This window comes from Pristis pectinata, chromosome 3, assembly GCF_009764475.1.
Source record: "Pristis pectinata isolate sPriPec2 chromosome 3, sPriPec2.1.pri, whole genome shotgun sequence".
Taxonomy (NCBI): Eukaryota; Metazoa; Chordata; class Chondrichthyes; order Rhinopristiformes; family Pristidae; genus Pristis; species Pristis pectinata.
The window spans coordinates 65,599,203-65,618,056 of NC_067407.1; the positions used below are offsets into that span (position 1 = coordinate 65,599,203).

At 42.8% G+C, this 18,854-nt stretch overlaps 1 protein-coding gene across 1 annotated transcript in view; it reads left to right on the forward strand.

Moving 5' to 3' along the window:
* The window catches only part of LOC127567925 (syntaxin-6-like), a 30,616-nt gene extending 17,307 nt beyond the window's left edge, over positions 1-13,309 (forward strand). The window contains exon 8 of the mRNA XM_052011137.1: positions 9,603-13,309. Within this exon, the coding sequence (XP_051867097.1) occupies positions 9,603-9,679 (77 nt within the window). The 3' untranslated portion in view covers positions 9,680-13,309. The remainder of the gene's footprint in view (positions 1-9,602) is intronic.
* The last annotated feature ends 5,545 nt before the right edge of the window (positions 13,310-18,854 follow it).

The following is an 18,854-nucleotide window of genomic DNA, read 5'->3' on the forward strand; positions in this document are numbered from 1 at the left end:
TCTAACAGTCACTTGTTTGCCCATTCTGTTGTAGATGATTGGTTTCATCCTGCAGTTCATCACACTCATCCCAGGAATTATCCCAGTGAATCTCTTTTGGACTGCCTCCAAGTCAGTATATCACTTCTTAAAGAAGGACACCTAAACTGTGCGTGGTACTCCAGGTGCAGCCTTGCCCACGTCCTGTACAACTGTAACAATACTTCCCTGTTTATAAACTCCAACCTTCTTGCAATGGAGGCCAATGTGGCCATTTACCTTCCTAACCATCTGCTGCACATGCCCTGCTAACTTGGAATTGATTTATTATTGTCACATGTACCAAGGTACAGTGAAAAGCTTGTCTTGCATAGCATTCATACAGATCAATTCATTACACAGTGCATTGAGGTAGTACAAGGTAAAGCAATAACTGAATGCAGAATGAAGTGTTACAGTTACAGATAAAGTGCAGTGCAGGCAGACAATAAAGTGTAAGGTCATAATGAGGTAGGTTGTGAGGTCAAGAGTCCACCTTAACATACCAGGGAACCATTCAATATTGTAACAGCAGGGTAGAAGTTGACCTTGAGCCTGCTGGTACGTGCTTTCAGGCTTTTGTATCTTCTGCCTGATGGGAGAGGGAGAAGAGAGAATGTTCCGAGGTGGGTAGGGTCTTTGATTATGCTGGCTGCTTTACTGAGGCAGCGAGAAGTATAGACAGTCAGGTGGAGGGAAGGCTGGTTTCTGTGATGTGCTGAGCTGTGTCCACAATTCTCTGCAGTTTCTTGTGGTCACGGACAGGGCAGTTGCCATGATGGATCCAGTTAGGATGCTTTCTATGGTGCATCGATTAAAAATTGATGGGTCAAAAGGGGACATACCAAATTGCTTTAGCCTCCTGAGGAAGTAGAGGCACTGATGAACTTTCTTCGCCATGCCATCTACGTGGTTGGACCAGGAAAGACTATTGGTGTGTTCACTCTTAGGAAATTGATGCTCCCAACCCTCTCGACCTCAGCACCGTTGATGTAAACAGGAACGTGCACCACCCCCCTTTTAGTGATTTGTGCACAAGAACACTGAGTTATCTCTGTACTTTGCTGATCTGCAATCCTTCTCCATTTAGATAATAGTCTACCTTTACTTTCCTCTTACCAAAGTGTATGACCTCACATCTTAACACATTAAACTGCAATTTTTTACCCACCCACTCAACTAATCTATATCCTGTTGTAGGGTCCAAATATCCTCCTCATAACATGAAATCCCATTTTCATATCATAGGCAAACTTGGTTACCTCACAAGTCATTGATATAAATCGTAACTAATTGAGGGCCAAGATCTAATCTTTGGGGCACTCCACTAGTTGCATCCTTCCAACCTGAAAATGACTTATTCTAACACTAAACCAGAAAATGCTGGAAATGCGCAACGAGTTGGGCTGAATCTGTGGGAAGAGAAACAGAGTCAACGTTGCAGGTGGAGACACTTTGTCAGAATTGGAAAGGAGACAAAGCTGGTAAAGCTGCAGGGAGGGTGGGAGAGGGGGGATGTCTCTGATAGGGTAAGACCAGGGTGAAACCATCTGGGAACAGTGCAGCCTCCTGGGCTCAAAGTTGAATTCTATAACTTCAGGTAACTTGATTTTTCAATTTGTATCAGCTGGCCATCTGTAGTAATAGCTCAGCTTGTTTTTCTTTTTTTTCCTTTTATTTTCCTTTTTTTGTCTCTCTGGCAGTGAAGGATATGCCCACCCTGTCCTGCTGCTTGTGTCCTTCTGCACTGCATTTCATTACTTGCACAGTCTTTTGTCTCTGTTCTTTTGTCTATGTTCTCACTAACTGCTCCCATTCACACTCAAACAGATACCCAGTTTACATCTTATCCCCATGGTCACCCTAGTTTTGCCTATCAAAGACGTCCTCTCCCCCATCCTTTCTGCAGCTTAATGAGCTTTTTTTGTACCCTCTGACCTGAAACGTGGACTCTGTTCCTCTTCCCACAGATGCTGCCTGACCTGCTGAGTATTTACAGCATTTTCTGTTTTTGTTTTAGATTTGGAATTGGTGTATTATTGTCACATGTACTGAGAAACAGCAAAAAGCTTCTGTTTGCATGCCATCCAGGTGGATCATTCCATACATAAGTACATTTAGGTAGTAAAAAGGAAGACAGAATGCAGAAGATAGTGTTACAGTTACAGAGAGAGTGCAGTGCAGGTGGACAAATAAAGTGCAAGGGCCACAATGAGGTGGGTTGGGAGATCAAGAGTTCATCTAGTGTATGAGAGGTGCGTTCAAGAGTCTGATAACAGCAGAGTAGAAGCTGTCCTTGAGCTTAGTGGTTCGTGCTCTGAAGCTTTAGTATCTTCTGCCCGACGGGAGGGGGAAGTGAGAATGACTGGGGTGGGAGTGGTCCTTAATTATGCTGGCTTATTTCTGAGGCAGATTTAAAGCATCTTCAGTTCTTTTTCATTTCCATTTATTCTAACTCTCATCTTTGATGCATTAACTAATCCACGCTAACACACTTTCCTGAATACCATGAGCTCTTGTGTATCAGCCTTTTGTATAGCAACTTGTCAAAAGCACTCTGAATATCCAAGAACACTGCATCTGATTCCCCTCTATTGACCCTGCATGCTACACTCTCTAAGAACACTTGCAAATTTGTCAAACTTGATTTGCCTTTCATAAAGCCGATTTGACTGGGCTTGATTACATGAAGCTTCTCCAAATGACTAGCTAATTCTGCCTTGATTATAGACTCCAACACCTTGCCGACAACAGATGTTAAGCTAATGGGCCAGCTTTTTGTCTTCTCCCTTCCTGAACAATGGTGTCACATTTGTGGTTTTCCAGTCTACTGATCCTTGAACAGATGTATCAGATTTGCCACTTTCCAAGTTTCTCTTGCCCTTCTTTCCCTGGGGAAAATTGAAAGATTGGTAAATTAGTTTATTTTTGTCACATGTACCAAGATACAGTGAAAAAGTTCTGTTTTGCGTGCCATCCATACAGATCATTCCATTTCCACAAGTACATCAAGACAGTAACAAAGAAAAAAAACAGAATGCAGAATAAAGTTCTACAATTACAGAGAAAGTGCAGTGCGGGTCAACAAATAAGATACAAACACCATGACAAGGTAGATTGAGAGATCAAAAGTTCATCTTTAGCGTAGAAGTGGTCTCGGGCAGAGCAGTTACCATACCAAGCCATGATGCATCCCAATAGGATACTTTCTATGGTGCATCGATTAAAAATTGGTGAGTGTCAAAAAGGGATGTGCCAAATTTCTTTAGCCTCCTGAAGAATAAGAGGTGCTGGTGAGCTTTCTTGGCCATGGCATCTATGTGGTTTCACCAGGACAGGCTATTGGTGATGTTCACTCCTAGGAACTTGAAGCTCTCAACCCTCTTGACCTCAGCAATGTTGATGTAGACAAGAGTGTGTGCACTGTGCTGTGCTCCCCCCCCCCCCCCCCCCCCACCTTCTTCAACTCAATGACCAGCTCACCTGTTTTGCATTGTCTTCAACTTTCTTTTGCAATCTGGAATGCAAGCAATCTGGATCAGATGCCTTGCAACATCTTGGCATAACCAGCATTTCTAGTACCTGCCACTATTCACCCCATCCATTACTTCTATCATCTCCCCTTGTACATTTCCTTAATAAATACCTTGCTGCTCCTGCCAAGATGGTAGAGTCTGAGTTCTCTCCATGTATTTCTCAGAAGGCCTTGACAGGGTTGCTTATGTAAATTTGATGCTCCATACCACAGCCAATGGATCGATAGGGGAGAGCATCAAACACTGACGACACTGGATGGTGCATTGAAGTGGTGTCCTAAATGGATTCAATCTTCATTGTCTTGCATGCAGGCACATGGTTAACTTTTCACAACCCTGCCTTGCAGATTGTAGAAAGTGTTTACAGGTCAGGAATTTATTCCCACACTGCAGAAAGCACAGCTTGTGACGTGTTAAGTTTAGTTCCTGGTTCAGATCAGTTTCTGGTTAATGATAATCCTCAGGATATTACGAGTGAAAGAACCCAATAATGTTGAACGCCAAGACGAAATGGTGAGTTCCTCTGTTGCTGAGTGTAGTCATTGATTGGCACTAGTGTGGTGCCATGGTATATTACCAAGTATGCCAAAGGTGAATGGTGACAAAATCTTGCAGCATTTGGCCATTGACTACTTTCTTCATTCAATGTAGTTGGGTCCTCACTTGAACTAGGATGATTAGGCATGGCCATCATGTGCCTCTCTTTATCACTTGTCATGTTCTTCCTCTCCCTTCTATTGCAGCACAGTTGGATGTGATGTTTACAAGATAGGCAGCACTGTGGAGGTTAGAGTTGCTGAGGACCCTTTGGAGTAGCCAAGTGGATGCACTCTCACTAGTCCAAACAATGACATTTCTAAGATCCTCAGTAGGTATCTCCAAGATGTTCCTGGTGGTCCATGGCTCTAGTTGTAATTGCAGTATTCAGCACTAACAGGAGTCTGGACAGGAGAGAGGATCCATTGGTACAGGGGGTTGTTGTTGTACTCTCTCCCCCCCCCCCCCTCCCCCAGGAGCCATCCACTCATCCAACATGGTGGCTGTGTTGGGGGAGGGGGGTGAGTGCATGGTATATTGCCCTGAATGAATGATTCGTGTGAGCTTCTTGGGTGCACAGAATTAATCACTAGGATCAGTTAACTGTGGTGACAGGCCATTGCAGGTTCAGTTAGTTTAGAGCATTTCTGTTGATGAATAACTCATGGTTCACATGTGTACCCCTTAGTGCCACCCACACACAGAACAAATGATCGATCTCAACAGATCGGTGATCATTGCTGCCTGCTGCAGGATATGAATTTCCTTCCCCTTGGGTCGCGAGTTTACTTGAAGGTGCTAATGCTGCAAGATGTGGCATCAATCTCTGGCCACTGCTTGGAAAAGTCCTGAGGCCACAAGATGCAGGACCTTCCTGACCCTGATCTCCACAGATGGAGCAGTCCAGGAATGGTGCTCACAGATCTTCACTTCTGCATGTACAGTGGCATGCAAAAGTTTGGGCACCCCTGGTCAAAATTTCTGTTACTGTGAATAGCTAAGCGAGTAAAAGATGACCTGATTTCCAAAAGGCATAAAGCTAAAGGTGACATTCCTTTAATATTTTAAGCAAGATTACTTTTTTTATTTCCACCTTTTACAGTTTCAAAATAACAAAAAAGGAAAAGGGCCCAAAGCAAAAGTTTGCGCACCCTGCATGGTCAATACTTAGTAACACCCCTTTTGGCAAGTATCACAGCTTGTAAACACTTTCTGTAGCCAGCTAAGAGTCTTTCAATTCTTGTTTGGGGGATTTTCGCCCATTCTTCCTTGCAAAAGGCTTCTAGTTCTGTGAGATTCTTGGGCTGTCTTGCATGCACTGCTCTTTTGAGGTCTATCCAGAATGAAATTCTGCACCCTTTTTTCTCCAAACTTTCCTGCGTCCTCACCACAAACTTCAGCATCAGAAGTTTGCAAAGGAACATCTAAAAAAAGCCTGATGCATTTTGGAAACAAGTCCTGTGGACTGATGAAGTTAACATAGAACTTTTTGGCCACAATGAGCAAAGGTATGTTTGGAGAAAAAAGGGTGCAAAATTTCATGAAAAGAACACCTCTCCAACTGCTAAGCACGGAGGTAGATCAATTATGCTTTGGGCTTGTGTTGCAGCCAGTGGCTCAGGGAACATTTCACTGGTAGAGGGAAGAATGAGTTCAATTAAATACCAGCAAATTCTGGGAGCAAACATCGCACCGTTCTGTAAAAAAAAAGCTGAAGATGAAGAGGATGGCTTCTACAACAGGATAATGATCCTAAACACACCTCAAAATCCACAATGGACTACCTCAAGAGGCACAAGCTGAAGGTTCTGCCATGGCTCTCACAGTCCCCCGACCTAAACATCATCGAAAATCTGTGGATAGACCTCAAAAGAGCAGTGCATGCAAGACAGCCCAAGAACCTCACAGAACTAGAAGCCTTTTGCAAGGAAGAATGGGTGAAAATCCCTCAAACAAGAATTGAAAGACTCTTAGCTGGCTTCAGAAAGTGTTTACAAGCTGTGATACTTGCCAAAGGGGGTGTTACCAAGTACTGACTATGCAGGGTGCCTAAACTTTTGCTTTGGGCCCTTTTCTTTCTTTGTTATTTTGAAACTGTAAAAGATGGAAATAAAAAAGTAATCTTGCTTACAATATTAAGGACATGTGTCATCTTTTACTCGCTTAGCTATTCACAGTAACAGAAATTTTGACCAGGGGTGCCCAAACTTTTGCATGCCGCTGTAGTTGTAGAGCATTATTCCTGGGCTACTCTATCTTCAAACTCCTGCGCTGAGGGGTTGTCTGGGTCGTAGACAGCAGATGTAATGATCTTGTAATGCTGGAGTGTCGAGGTCTTCACTAATGACAGTCAAATTTTTCAATTCTCACGGATCCAAAGGTTAGTCCACAGTGCGTTTAAAAAAACATTCTTCCATGTCTGGCTCCAGCAAACCTGCAAGTAATTAAGGATCCCTTTGAATAACATAGGCTGCTTCCTGCTTTCAGCCCTGGCTTCCTGTGTGGGCTACATTGTGTGATCGGTGCATGTATGTGGCGGGACAGGCCTCAGATAGTGTTGTACCAGGACTAACGTCATCACTCTGTACTAAGAGCATGTTTATGCAGACCATGGCTCTCCTGACAAAGTGGTGAGTCTAAACAGGGAGTGTCCTGGATATTCTGGCATGGAGAGTTGTCCATCCAGGCCAGGTCGCCCTGAAAAGAAGGTAATTCTTGCCAGAAGCAATTTAGGAAATAACTAAGTTATAGCCAGTTATAGTTTTTGTTCCGTGATCTTGCTCACTAGCCTAGGTAACAGAGGCTGCACATAACCCCTCTGGCAGTGCCCTTCCTGACACACTCTCTGGCCCTACCAGCAAATGAACCAGGCTTTCATGATGCCTGTTCCAAGCCAGCTGGTAACACTTGAAGTAACTGGAAGCCTGGTTGTGTCTGAATGTTGAGGCACTCATGAAGAAATGCATTTTGAGAGTGTTTTTATTTGAAGATGACCAATACCTGCTGCATGAGCATTACTACAGAACAGAACTAACCAGTGACCATGATATGTAGTGTGCTGAGCGGACAGATGCAGTTATCCGTGACCCCTGGCACTGATTCCTTTCACTGCCTTGTTCTCTCATAGAATAGGCCTCAATGTATCAGTATTCGGGAGGGTATTCTTGTTGGGGTTTATTTAAAAGTGGTGGTGCTGATGCCCATTATTACACAGTGCAAAGTGTTTGCTTCACTTATCTTTGTTGTGTTTTATCTTTGCTGTTCACTCCTTGCATCTCCTCTCGTCCTCATGTGACCTCCCAACAAGAGGAGATTACATCAATGCAGACTCTTCTTTGACGGGTTACAGAGGAAGACCTTGTATATGCTCAGTGCGTTTCATGATCTTGGATTGCCCTTGCACAAAAAGTATTTTGGAAGTGTTAAATAGGAAACACAGTGGGCAACTCAGGCAGTGATATCTCACCATCAACAATATGCAAACATAGCACAAATTATTTTTAGATGTTGGTTGAGATAAATATTAGCATCGGAGCACCAGGAAGAAATCCCTTGCTCCTCTGAAATGGGATTCTTTTATGTCCATGCCTCAGCCTACAGTCTAATCCCAGTGGTGGTACCTCCTTCAGTGCAGCCGTCCTTCCATATTGCATTGCAATGCACAAACCTCTGGGACTTGTTTTTTCACTTGGGCAAAATGCAGCCACTGAGTCTTAGTTAACAATGGCCACTGTGGGTAAGATGGGTCTTCATTGGCTCTGACTACCTGCACGCTTGTCAGCAGACAAAAGGCACATTTCGAGCTCTGTTTACACAGGGCAGGAAGATGAAGTTATAATGATGGAAGCTCACAAGGAGGAACATAGAACAGTACAGCAAAGGAACAGGCCCTTCAGCCCACCATGTCTGTGCTGACCATGATGCCAGTCTGTCTAATCCCATCTGTCTGCACGTGTTCTGTACACCTCCATTCCCTGCTTGTTCACGTGTCTGTCTAAACACCTCTTAACTGTTGCTATCATATCTGTTTGTACCACTTCCCCTGGCAATGCATTTCCAGGCACCTACCACTCTCGGAGTATAATTAAAAAAAACTTGCTTCACAAATCTCCTTTAAACTTTTCCCCTCTCACTTTAAATGCATCCCTCTGCTATTTGACATTTCCACCCTGGAAAAAGACTCTACCCTATCTGTGCCTCTTATAATTTTATATTCCCTTCAGCCTCCAATGCTCTAGAGAAAACAGTCCAAGTTTGTCCAACTTCTTATTGCTAATATATCCACTCCAGGCAACATCCTGGTAAATCTCACCTGCACCCTTTCCAAAGCCTCCACATCCTCCTCATAGTGTGGCAACCAGAATCTTTAGCCTAATCAAAATTTTATACAGCTCCAATATGACTTCCCAACTTTTATACTCAATGCCACAACTGATGAAGGCAAGCATGCTGTACACCTTCTTTACCCAGCAGCTTGTTGCCACTTTCAGGGAGCTATGGACTTGCACCCCAAGATCCCTCTGTACATCAATGCTTATAAGGGTCCTGCCATTTACTTTATACTCTCCTCTTGCATTTGACATCCAAAACTCCAACTGTCATTTCTGTGCCCAAATTTCCAACTGATCTGTCCTGCTGTATCCTTTGACAACCTTCCTTGCTATAAATCCAGTTTTCATGTCATCTGCAGACCACCAACATTTTCATCCAGATCATTAAACTATGTTACAAACAACTGAGGTCTCAGCTCTGATCCTTGTGGGACACCACTGGTCACATCTCCAGTTAGAAAAACAGTCTGGTGCCACTTCCCTCAGTCTTCTATGACCGAGCCAATTTTGGATCCTTATCTACCAGCTCACTGTGGATCCTATGTGCCTTACTCTTTTGGACCAACCTACCATGAGGGACCTTGTCAGATGCTCACTAAAGTCCATGTATACAACATCCACTGCCCTACCCTCATCAGTCATCTTTGTTACCTCCTCAAAAAAAACTCAGTCAAATTTATAAGATATGACTTCCCTCGCCATGCTGACTATCCCTCATAAGTCAATGCTTTTCCAAATGTGAGTAAATCCAGGCCCTGAGAATCCTCTCCAAAAATTTCCTTACCACTGATGCAAGGCTCTCTGGCCCATAATTTCCTGGTTTGTCCCTGTTGCCGTTCTTACAGAAAGTAACATCAATGGCTATTCTCCAGTCTTCTCAGTGCGAGAGCTTGGAGCATTGTGACCAAACAGTTCCTTCTCCTGCTTGGCTTTGCCTGGAAGCAGCCAAACAACAAACCCAGGCTGATGAGGGGGAAAGAGTTTGAAAAATCACTCTCCACACAATCAAAACCAAATGAGGAAACAACACAGACTGAGTGTTATCTATAAAAAGACTTGCCTTCTGTATTATGCATTCTTTGTACCTGCCATAAACTGGGCCAACTTCCCGAGAAGTCAACATAGAGAAGGAAAACAAGATATATTTTTATTAAGCTTTTCTTTTTCTTTCATTCCTCAGATCGACGGCAGTGGTGTGGAATCATCGTTTTACTGATCATCCTGGTTGTGGTGCTGATATTGTTCTTTGCTCTCTAAGTCAGTAGTCTCTGACCTGAACTGTTTGTGCAAGAGATGAATAGAGGAGGAGGGAGTGGTAAGAGGGAGGACAGAAGAGGAGCCTGCCACTCTCTGGTGCTACAATCTGGGTTGGCCGGGCCCTGGGCCTTTGGTTGCTGAGTATGAAGAGTTTCTGCACCCCATCCATCTTCCTAGCAATCACTGTTGTATTTTTCACCTTCGGGGTCACCACTGAATGTCTCTTGATTTATTTTTAAATTGTTCATTCACAGAAATGCTGAGGGATTTAAGCAGGGCCATATGAACGTTGGAAGTACAGGGTTGCACCTAACACTGTTCCCCACAGGATAGAAGAATATTGTTTTCCTTGGACTTGGGAAAGAGGGTTTCAGGGCCTTTGACTTCCTAGTAAGTTCATATTTCTCCTGCACAGTGCCCTTGATGGTTTGGGTGTGTAAAGAAGGCTGCCGGGTACACTGCTGGCCAAGCAAACCACAAGACCCCAGTTTTATTGATCTGTCCAGAGTCAGCTAATCGCAATTGGTCACAGGATCAGTAAAATCAAGACCAAATTCCTGCTTTCATCTGGAGTATGTGCAGATCAAAGGTATGGCCAGGATTGTGCTGGGCTGTGGTGCTTTCAGTAGTTAAACAACTTGTGCAACAAACAACAGTTATTCATCTACTGAAAGCCATGGTCACTGTTATCTCTCTGATTTCCCCGACCCCATCAGCTTTCAGTAGAGGAGAGAGGAATCCGTGATTAGGTTTAGATCATGTCCAGTAAATTCTGTGAGAATTCACAGCGCAGAAACTCCTAGCATTAACTGCTCCTCTTGGGGAAATGTTTCCTTGGGTGCTATGAGGGAACAAAATGTATGATGGGGTCACAGGTAGCCACTGAGGACCAGGTGTTGGACTAGTATGGTGCAGCCCATTAGTTTTTAGTTTCGGGCATCAGGACTGAAGAACTTGGGACTGTCTGCAACAGTCTCACATTTGTGTAGTGGCTGACCCACCCCTGCTTGTCTCACTATGCACAGGCTGAATGGGTAATGAGTTCACAACTGTGGAACCACCTTGGGCTTGGATAAATGCTATTCAAGAGTCGTATTAAAAGTACTTCTTGTTCTTGGGCTTCTGTGCACTGTGGCATTTATCTGCATTGGCATGTGATTGTGTTAAATGTATTGCCTGACTCCCATACATTTGAACAGCAACAAAATTCCCATAGAGCACATTCTTTTAAAATTATGTGGAATGGAATATGGGGGTGAGATAGGAGGGAAGGAAGAGTCCCCAAAATGTGCAGATGGAATATCCTATGCTCATAAGAATTCAAGTAAATATTGTCAGTAAAGTGTCAATTTTCAATAAGTTACTCCTTGGTAACCTCAACCAACTCTTTTTGTTGTCCTTCATCATCCCCACCACAAAACCATCTTTCCTACAAGTTCAGATAGGTCATAGGTGCCTCTGTTGTATTGCTTCCCAGAGCAGTTCTTTAGATGAAAGTGGATTAACACAGAATAGTTCAAAGCAAACCTTTACACTGTCGATGCTCTGCAATTGTCACTGTCAAGATGTTCTTACTGTTAAATTTTATCTCTCTGTGGCACATGCACATTGTACCTTCAATTTGCACTGATGATGGTGCCATATTTGCTACTCTACAGTACTTATTCCAAACTAAGCTGGTGTCTTTTGGCTGTCACATAGTGCCGGAGTCTCCTTTCTCCCCATAGGAGACAGCCAGAGGTAACAATTCCACTGGCTAGTAAATGCCACATAATGAACCCTTCATTTTCTTATAAAAACCAGTTGGGTCTGTAGGCTTCCCTTTCTCTCTGTGAATAATTTACACAAAGTCTGAACAGCACTCCCCCTCCTCTAAACCCTGTGCAGAGATGAACTGTTGCAGGTTAGGCAGTGAGCTTATATCAGCATAACATTAGAAAAGCTGATATTTGCCTGTGCCCTGGGACTTTGAGGGAAAAGGAGCCAGACAGGCTGCCCACTGCAGACTGTCAGCCTGTAGTGCTGCAGGTGTGAACGTACCCAGCTGTCTGTAAACCCCATTGAGATTGGGCTCATCCAGCAGATAATCAGAGGCTGGGTAGCTGCAGCAAAAGGAACAATAATTGAATTGGAGGTTGGGGAGAAGATAAAGAATCTGAAGGAGAGTTTTAATTAGTTAGACTAAAGATAAATCTGATCAAGCTCTTTGAAATGTTGAAGAACTTGATAGGAGGACACTGCCTGGAAATGCTTGTACACTTGTGGCTACAGCAGCAGTGGGTGCATGGCCATTTTGGGTTTCAGGACCTCGTGCACCAGACATTTTCATTGTTAAAATGTCCCAGGCCAAGGGCGACAGGTAAGGTCAGTGTAGAGGAAATCCAGGGCTATGCTCCGGCCTCAACAGTTTGAGGTAGTTGAAAATGCCATAACTGACATCGGTGGGCTTGTTAGGTAGGGCTGTGAAGTAATTTGGGTCGATGGAAAAGAAATGCTCAACAACCATCGTCTAATTGAACAGTGGAACAGACCTAAAGGCCTAACAGGCTCCTGCTGCTAGTTATTTTTTTAAACCAAGAAATAGGTGAAAATTTTTAATTTTTCCAATACAGTACTAGTATGAGACATGTTCAGATGTTTTTAAAAGAAAGACTTATTAAGGCAGTTATGTAATAACAGGAATATTTAAATCATTGAAAATATTTTGCTGTTCCAAACTGGCCGATATGATGTTGAGATGTTCCAGATATCTCTGGATCAAATGTTCAAATCAGACTATTGTACTTATGGTTTGATGTTATCCTGCTGAATCTCAGTTCAGGAATTGATAGAAGTTTCACAAGAATGAAGTACTGACCAGTAACACCGACCCTCTATAGATTCCTAATGCCAGTTGGAGATTTGGTTGCTCACTTAGACCGTGAGGAGGCAGCAGCATCTGCACACCCGACACCACTTTGCATGAAAGGAATTTGACGGAATAGAGATAGCCATCAGTCATTCTGACGTGTGCGCGCTTTAGGCTTGATCAGTATTTGCCCTCAACCAATTGCTTTTTTGGGAGGGTCTACTAACAATTCTCAAACCATCATCATCCACTAGGGCTTGACTAATTTGTACTTGTTGGCCTTCTCTGTTACATAGCTGTCAGTTATTGCTCACTGGTAAGGCTATGCAATTGAGTTCCACTCTATAAGACCTGAAACCAGTGCAATACTGAGGGAGGAACACGCTGTCCACAAGCCACCTTTCAGGGGAAACATCAAAATGAGGTCCTATCTGTCCTTTTGGATAGATAAAGATACAAGATCCCACTGCACTGTTCTGAAGAACAGGGGAGAAATGAACCATGGCAGCCCGGCCAGTTTTATTCCTTCGTGGGGGAATAAACCCAATTTTCTGGTCATCGTTGCATTGTTGTTTTGGGATCTTGCTGTGCACACATTGCATGCCATAATTCCTACATTACAACAGCAACTGCAGTTCAAAAGTACCTCATTGGCCATAAAGCGCTTTTGGTTGTTTTTAAATTGGTGAAAGGTGCTATATAAATGCAAATCTTTACAAATTACTTTGTGTTTTCTGATTTTCATATAAACGATGATGTGATTTACAAATAAACTGTGCATGATCATATTCCTCTGCTTTCTTTTCTGGCTATTTGCTCAATTTGAGACTCTAATCCCTGATTCTAGACACCCCAGCCAGGAGAAACCATCCCTACATTTACCCAAGCTTCATGAGAATTCTTTGTCTCAATGAGTTAATCTCATTCTTCTAAACTCTGGAGTCTAGGCACAAATCTGCTAATCTCTGCTCATACAAGCCTGCCATCCCAGGAATGAATCAGGTGAACCTTTGCTGTAATCCCTCCATTGCAAGGGCGTCTTAGAAAGGGAGACCAGACCTGTTCACAGTGTTCCGGATATGACCTCAGTGGGCCCAAATGTAATTGGAGCAAGACATCACTTGTACTCAAATCCTGTTATCATAACAATACCATCTGCCTTCCTAATTGCTTACTGAACTTGCATAGTATCTTTCAGTAATTTGTGTATAAGCACACCCAGATCCCTCTCAACACCAGCACTTTTCAGTCTCGTATCGTTTAAAAATTACCCCTGTTGTTTTTTCCCTATTAGACAGTCTCACATTTTTTGCATGTAGTTTTTTTGATCTGCTCTGTCTATGCCCTTAATGATTTTAACAACCTCTATCAGATCCCCTCTCAACTTCCTCTGTTCCAAGAAGAACAACCCCAGCTTCTCCAGTCTATCCAAGTAACAATGTATCCTCATTCCTGAAATTATTCTAGAAAATGCCTTGTGCATCTTCTAGAGCCTTCATACCTTTCCGAAAGAGTTGTGCCCAAAACTGGAATCAATGCTTGAGTTGTGGGCAAACGAGCATTTTATAGAAGTTCGTGATTTCCTTCTCTTTGCACCCGCCTCCATTTTATGAGTCAAAATCCCATTTTTGTTCTGCCCTGCCATTTTCAACATTATGTTCAAAGCCCCCCAAGCTCTCTCTGTTAATGTTCCCTCTTTGAGCTGTGCCCTCTTGTATTGCTGCTCTTTGTTCTAAAATGTTACAGTTCATATTTTTTTAGCATTGGATTTCATTTGGCACCTCTTTGCTCATTCCTTCGTTCATCTATAACCTCTTGGAAGTCCATTGCTATCCACCTTACAATTCACTACAGTTCCTTTGTTGCCTGCAAATTTGCACATAGTGTCCATGCACTTAAATCCATCTTTCATGTACATTACAGAAAGCAGTGTTCCTAGTTACATCCTTGAAGAGCTCCTCTCTACACTTGTCACCAGTCTGAAAAGCAACCGTCTATTGCTTCTCAATTTCCTGCCTCTTCACCATTTTTGTATCAATGCTGCGATTGCTTCTTTTATTCCATGGACTTCATTTCAGGGAAGGTTCACCAGACTGATACTGGGAATGTGCTGGATATCAAAATATCAAACATAGGTGTGAAAAGTGATGTTTTGGAAACTTATAAAGAACCTGTCAAGTCTTGGAGAGGATGTGGAAGAATCAGCAATGTGGAGCTGAGTTTTCAGCTGGATCAACCACGATTTTATTGAATGAAAGAGCTGTCTTAAGGGGCCAAGTGATCTACTCCTGCTCCTAATTTGTATGCATGTCTGTAATCTTAATAACAAGCCTTTAATGTGGGGTTGATCAAAATACTTTTGAAAGTCCACATACAACACTTCAGCCATATTTTCTTCACTGTGAACCTGTTGAAAGAATTTTTGTAAAGCTTAGGTTGATAACTGAGAGAGCAAGGAGACATCTAGAGCAGAACTGCATAATTTTAAAGGGATGAGAAGATCTGGCTAGTGCAGTGTGGAACCAAAGATTGGCTGTTAGAACTATTATAAACAGGAGATGTTTCAGATACGGGTTAGATACATTCCCATAGAGCGGAAAGGCAGGGAAACCAAAGCCAGAGCTCCCTAGATGACAAAGGAGAGAGAGAGTATAATAAAAAAGAGTAAATTATGCATTTCAGTGAATAAATAAGCTGAGAATCAGGCTGTCTAGTAAACTGAAAGGGAAGATGAACAGGGAAATGAAATTGGTAAAACAAGAATGTGAGAATACAAAGACCAATGGAAAAGGGTCATTGACTGCATGAATGGAACAATGTTTTCTATAAGTATGTAAATACTCAGCGGACATTAGGAAGAAGTGGGGTGGGCTGAGGACCAATAAGGATGTGTGTATAGAGACAGAGGGCAAGGCTAGAATATTGATGAGCACTTAGTACTAGTTTATGACAAGAGAATGTTACCAAACTCTCAGCAGTGGTGGTATAGAAGTAATGGAGAACAGGAAAATTGATAAGGAGGAAGACCAAGACCAAATGGGATACATTCTAGGCTACTGAGGGAACTGGGGCTGAAGATTGCAAAAGAGCTCACCGGAGTCTTCCATTCCTTCCTAGGTGGAGGAAAGGTGCCAGAGGACTGGAGAATAGCAAATGTAATATCCTAGATCAGAAAGGGCTATAATGGCATGCCAGGAAACTACAGGCCCATCAGTTAACCTCAGTGAAGGGGAAGCTTTTAGAAATAATAAAGAAAAAAAACAATCAGCTCTTTGTGAAGTTTGTGCTAGTAAAGCTGAACCAGCGCAATTCAGTAAAGGTTAGGTCACTGGCTGCCAGAATAGAAAAAATGGCTTAAGGACAGAAAGCAGAAAGTGTTGTAAAATGTTGTTTCTCAGATCGGCAGATGGTAGTCAGACAGTGGTTGTCCTCCACCGGGTCCAGAGCCAGGACCCCTGCTATTCCGTTATACATATTAATGACCTGGATATGGACATGCAGGGCAACATTTCAGAATGTGCAGATGTAACAAGACTCAGGGGTGTGCTGAGGAGGCAAATAATAGACAGCAAGAGGATGCAACTGGTGACAGTGAATGGAAATAAGGCAGATGAAGTTTAATACAGAGTGAAGTATTAGTCAAAGTTTAACCAAATCCAACAATGTGGACTAAATGGCACAGTTCTAAAGGGTGTGCAGGAGTATGGTCCAGGTGTATAAATTCCTGAAAGTGCCACACTCATTGAGAAAGTAGCTAGTAAAAGTATACGGGGATCTGGGGTTCATAAAAGAAAGCAAGATAAGATATAAAAGCAGGGAAGTTATTTGAAGTTTCATAAAGACTGGTTAGGCTTTAATTGGAGTACTGCATTCAGTCTGGGCACCTCGCATTAGTGAGGGAGCAGAAGAGATTTACTGGCATGAATTGAGCTAAAAAGTTAGACTGGAAAAGCTAGGGTAGTTTTTGTTGTAGTAAAGAAGGTTAAAAGGAGATTTGCTAGTGGTGCACAAGATCGTGACTAGTTTAGGAAAGGCATATAAAAGAAAACCGCTCCCATTAACTGGTAGTTCAAGAACTAGGAGAGACAGACTCAAAGTGATGAGCGAAAGGTATAGGGAGGATGTGAGAAAAAATGTTTTATACAGAGATCGCATATGATCTCTCTCGAAAGATCAGTTCCACATGTCCCTTTGATCAGGGCTTTCAAGAGGAAGGTGGATAGGGAAAATAATTTGCAGAGCTATGGGAAAAGAGCAAGAGCATGGGCTTAACTGGATTCTTCTACAAACAACTGGTATTAAATCGATGGGCTAAATGGTCTCCCCTACACCTCAACAATGATATAATTCTCTAAAATCTAGAATCTTGGAAACTAATCTCCCATTTAAACATTGGCTTCAATAATATTTTTGTTGTTCTTGTATGATCTGTGCTTCAACAATACAGTATGTGGCTTACTGCTCTACACTATGGTTGGCCACCCTTGCTGCTCCTAGTGCATATTGTTGCTGAATAATATCCTGAAAACTTCAGAATATAGAAAACAGAACAGTACAGCACAGGAACAGGCCCTTCAGCTCACGATGTTGTGCTGAATTAATTAAACGCCTAACTAATCTCTTCTGCCTATACAATATCCATATCCCTCCATTCTCTGCATATTCACTTGCCTATCTAAGAGCCTCTTAAATGCCTCTGCCTCCACTACTGCCCCTGGCAGCCCATTCCAAGCACCCACCACTTTTGTGTAAAAAAAAACTTGCCCCGCACATCTCCTTTGAGTTTACTCCCTCTCACCTTAAATGCATGTCCCCTAGTATTAGACATTTCGACCCTGGGAAAAAGATACAGGTTGTTCTTGCTTCTCATAATCTTACAAACTTCTGTCAGACCTCCCCTCAGCTTCCACCGCTGAAGAGAAAACAACCCAAGTTTGTCCAACCTCTCCATAGAGCACATGCCCTCTAATCCAGGCAGCATCCTGGTAAACCTCTCCAAAGCCTCCACAACCTTCCTGTAATGGGGTGACCAGAATTGAATGCAATACTCTAGCTGCAACATAAACTTCCTGACTCTTAAACTTAATGCCTTGACTAATAAAGGCAAGTATGCCATATGCCTTCTTTACCACCCTATCAACCTGTGCAACCACTTTCAGGAAGCTATGGATTTGGACTCAAAAGATCCCTCTGTACATCAAAACTGTTAAGGGTCTTTCCATTAACTGTGTACTGTCCCTTTACATCAGATCTACCAAAGTGCAATACCTCACACTTGGCCAGATTAAACTCCATCTGCCATTTCTCCACCATATCTGCAAATGATCCATGTCCTGCTGTTTCCTTTGCCAGTCTTCTACACTATCCACAACACTGCCAATCTTCGTATCATCTGCGAACTTACTAACCCACTATCCACGTTTTCATCCAGGTCATTTATATATATCACAAACAGCAGAGGTCCCAGTACAGATCCCTGCAGAACACCACTAATCACGGACCTCCAGAGTGTCCCATCGACCACTACCCTCTGTCTTCTCCAAGCCAATTCTGAATCCAAATGGCCAAGTCACTGTGGATCCCAGAAATTCATTACTTTTTAAGATATGAACTTGAGTGCTTATTCCAAGCTATCTGGAAATTAAACTACCCATTAAAACCAACCTGGCTTCGCTACATGGAGACACAAGAGACTGCAGATGCTGGAACCTGGAGCAACACACAAAATGCTTGAGGAACTCTGCAAGTCAAGCAGCGTCGGTGGAGGGGAATGAACAGTCAACTTTTCGGGTCAAGATCCTTCATCTGGACTTCATTGTCCCTCTTGGATGGGATGAGTTTCTTCGTTTTCTATCTCATTATACAATCAATCACGGCAACCTTGTTGTGATGCTGCGCCTCTCTGTGAGGTGTGTTGGGTGTCAGGAACACACCACACAGATATTCTTCTCCTTCCTTTAGTGTCATCAGAGTTAGGATAGGCAGCTCACTCACTCCAAACCACAACCTTCTGCAATTCAGATACACAACCAGAAAAATGAGAATTTAAACTATTATTTACTTTTCACTTTTTTTGTCAAAATTTTAACATTAATTTGATCTGATTGAAAGCCTTCTGGAAACCTAAGTACACCACATCCACTGTGGTTACCCCTTATCTATTCTACTGCACATCCTCAAAGATCTCCAGCAGATCAGTCAAACATGATTTCCCTTTCATAAACCCATGCTGACTGCTCAGTCCTACTATTCTTACCTGGCTGCGCGGTTATTACATCCTTCATTACAGATCCACGTATGCTTGAGGCAAACGTGATCAAGTACTGG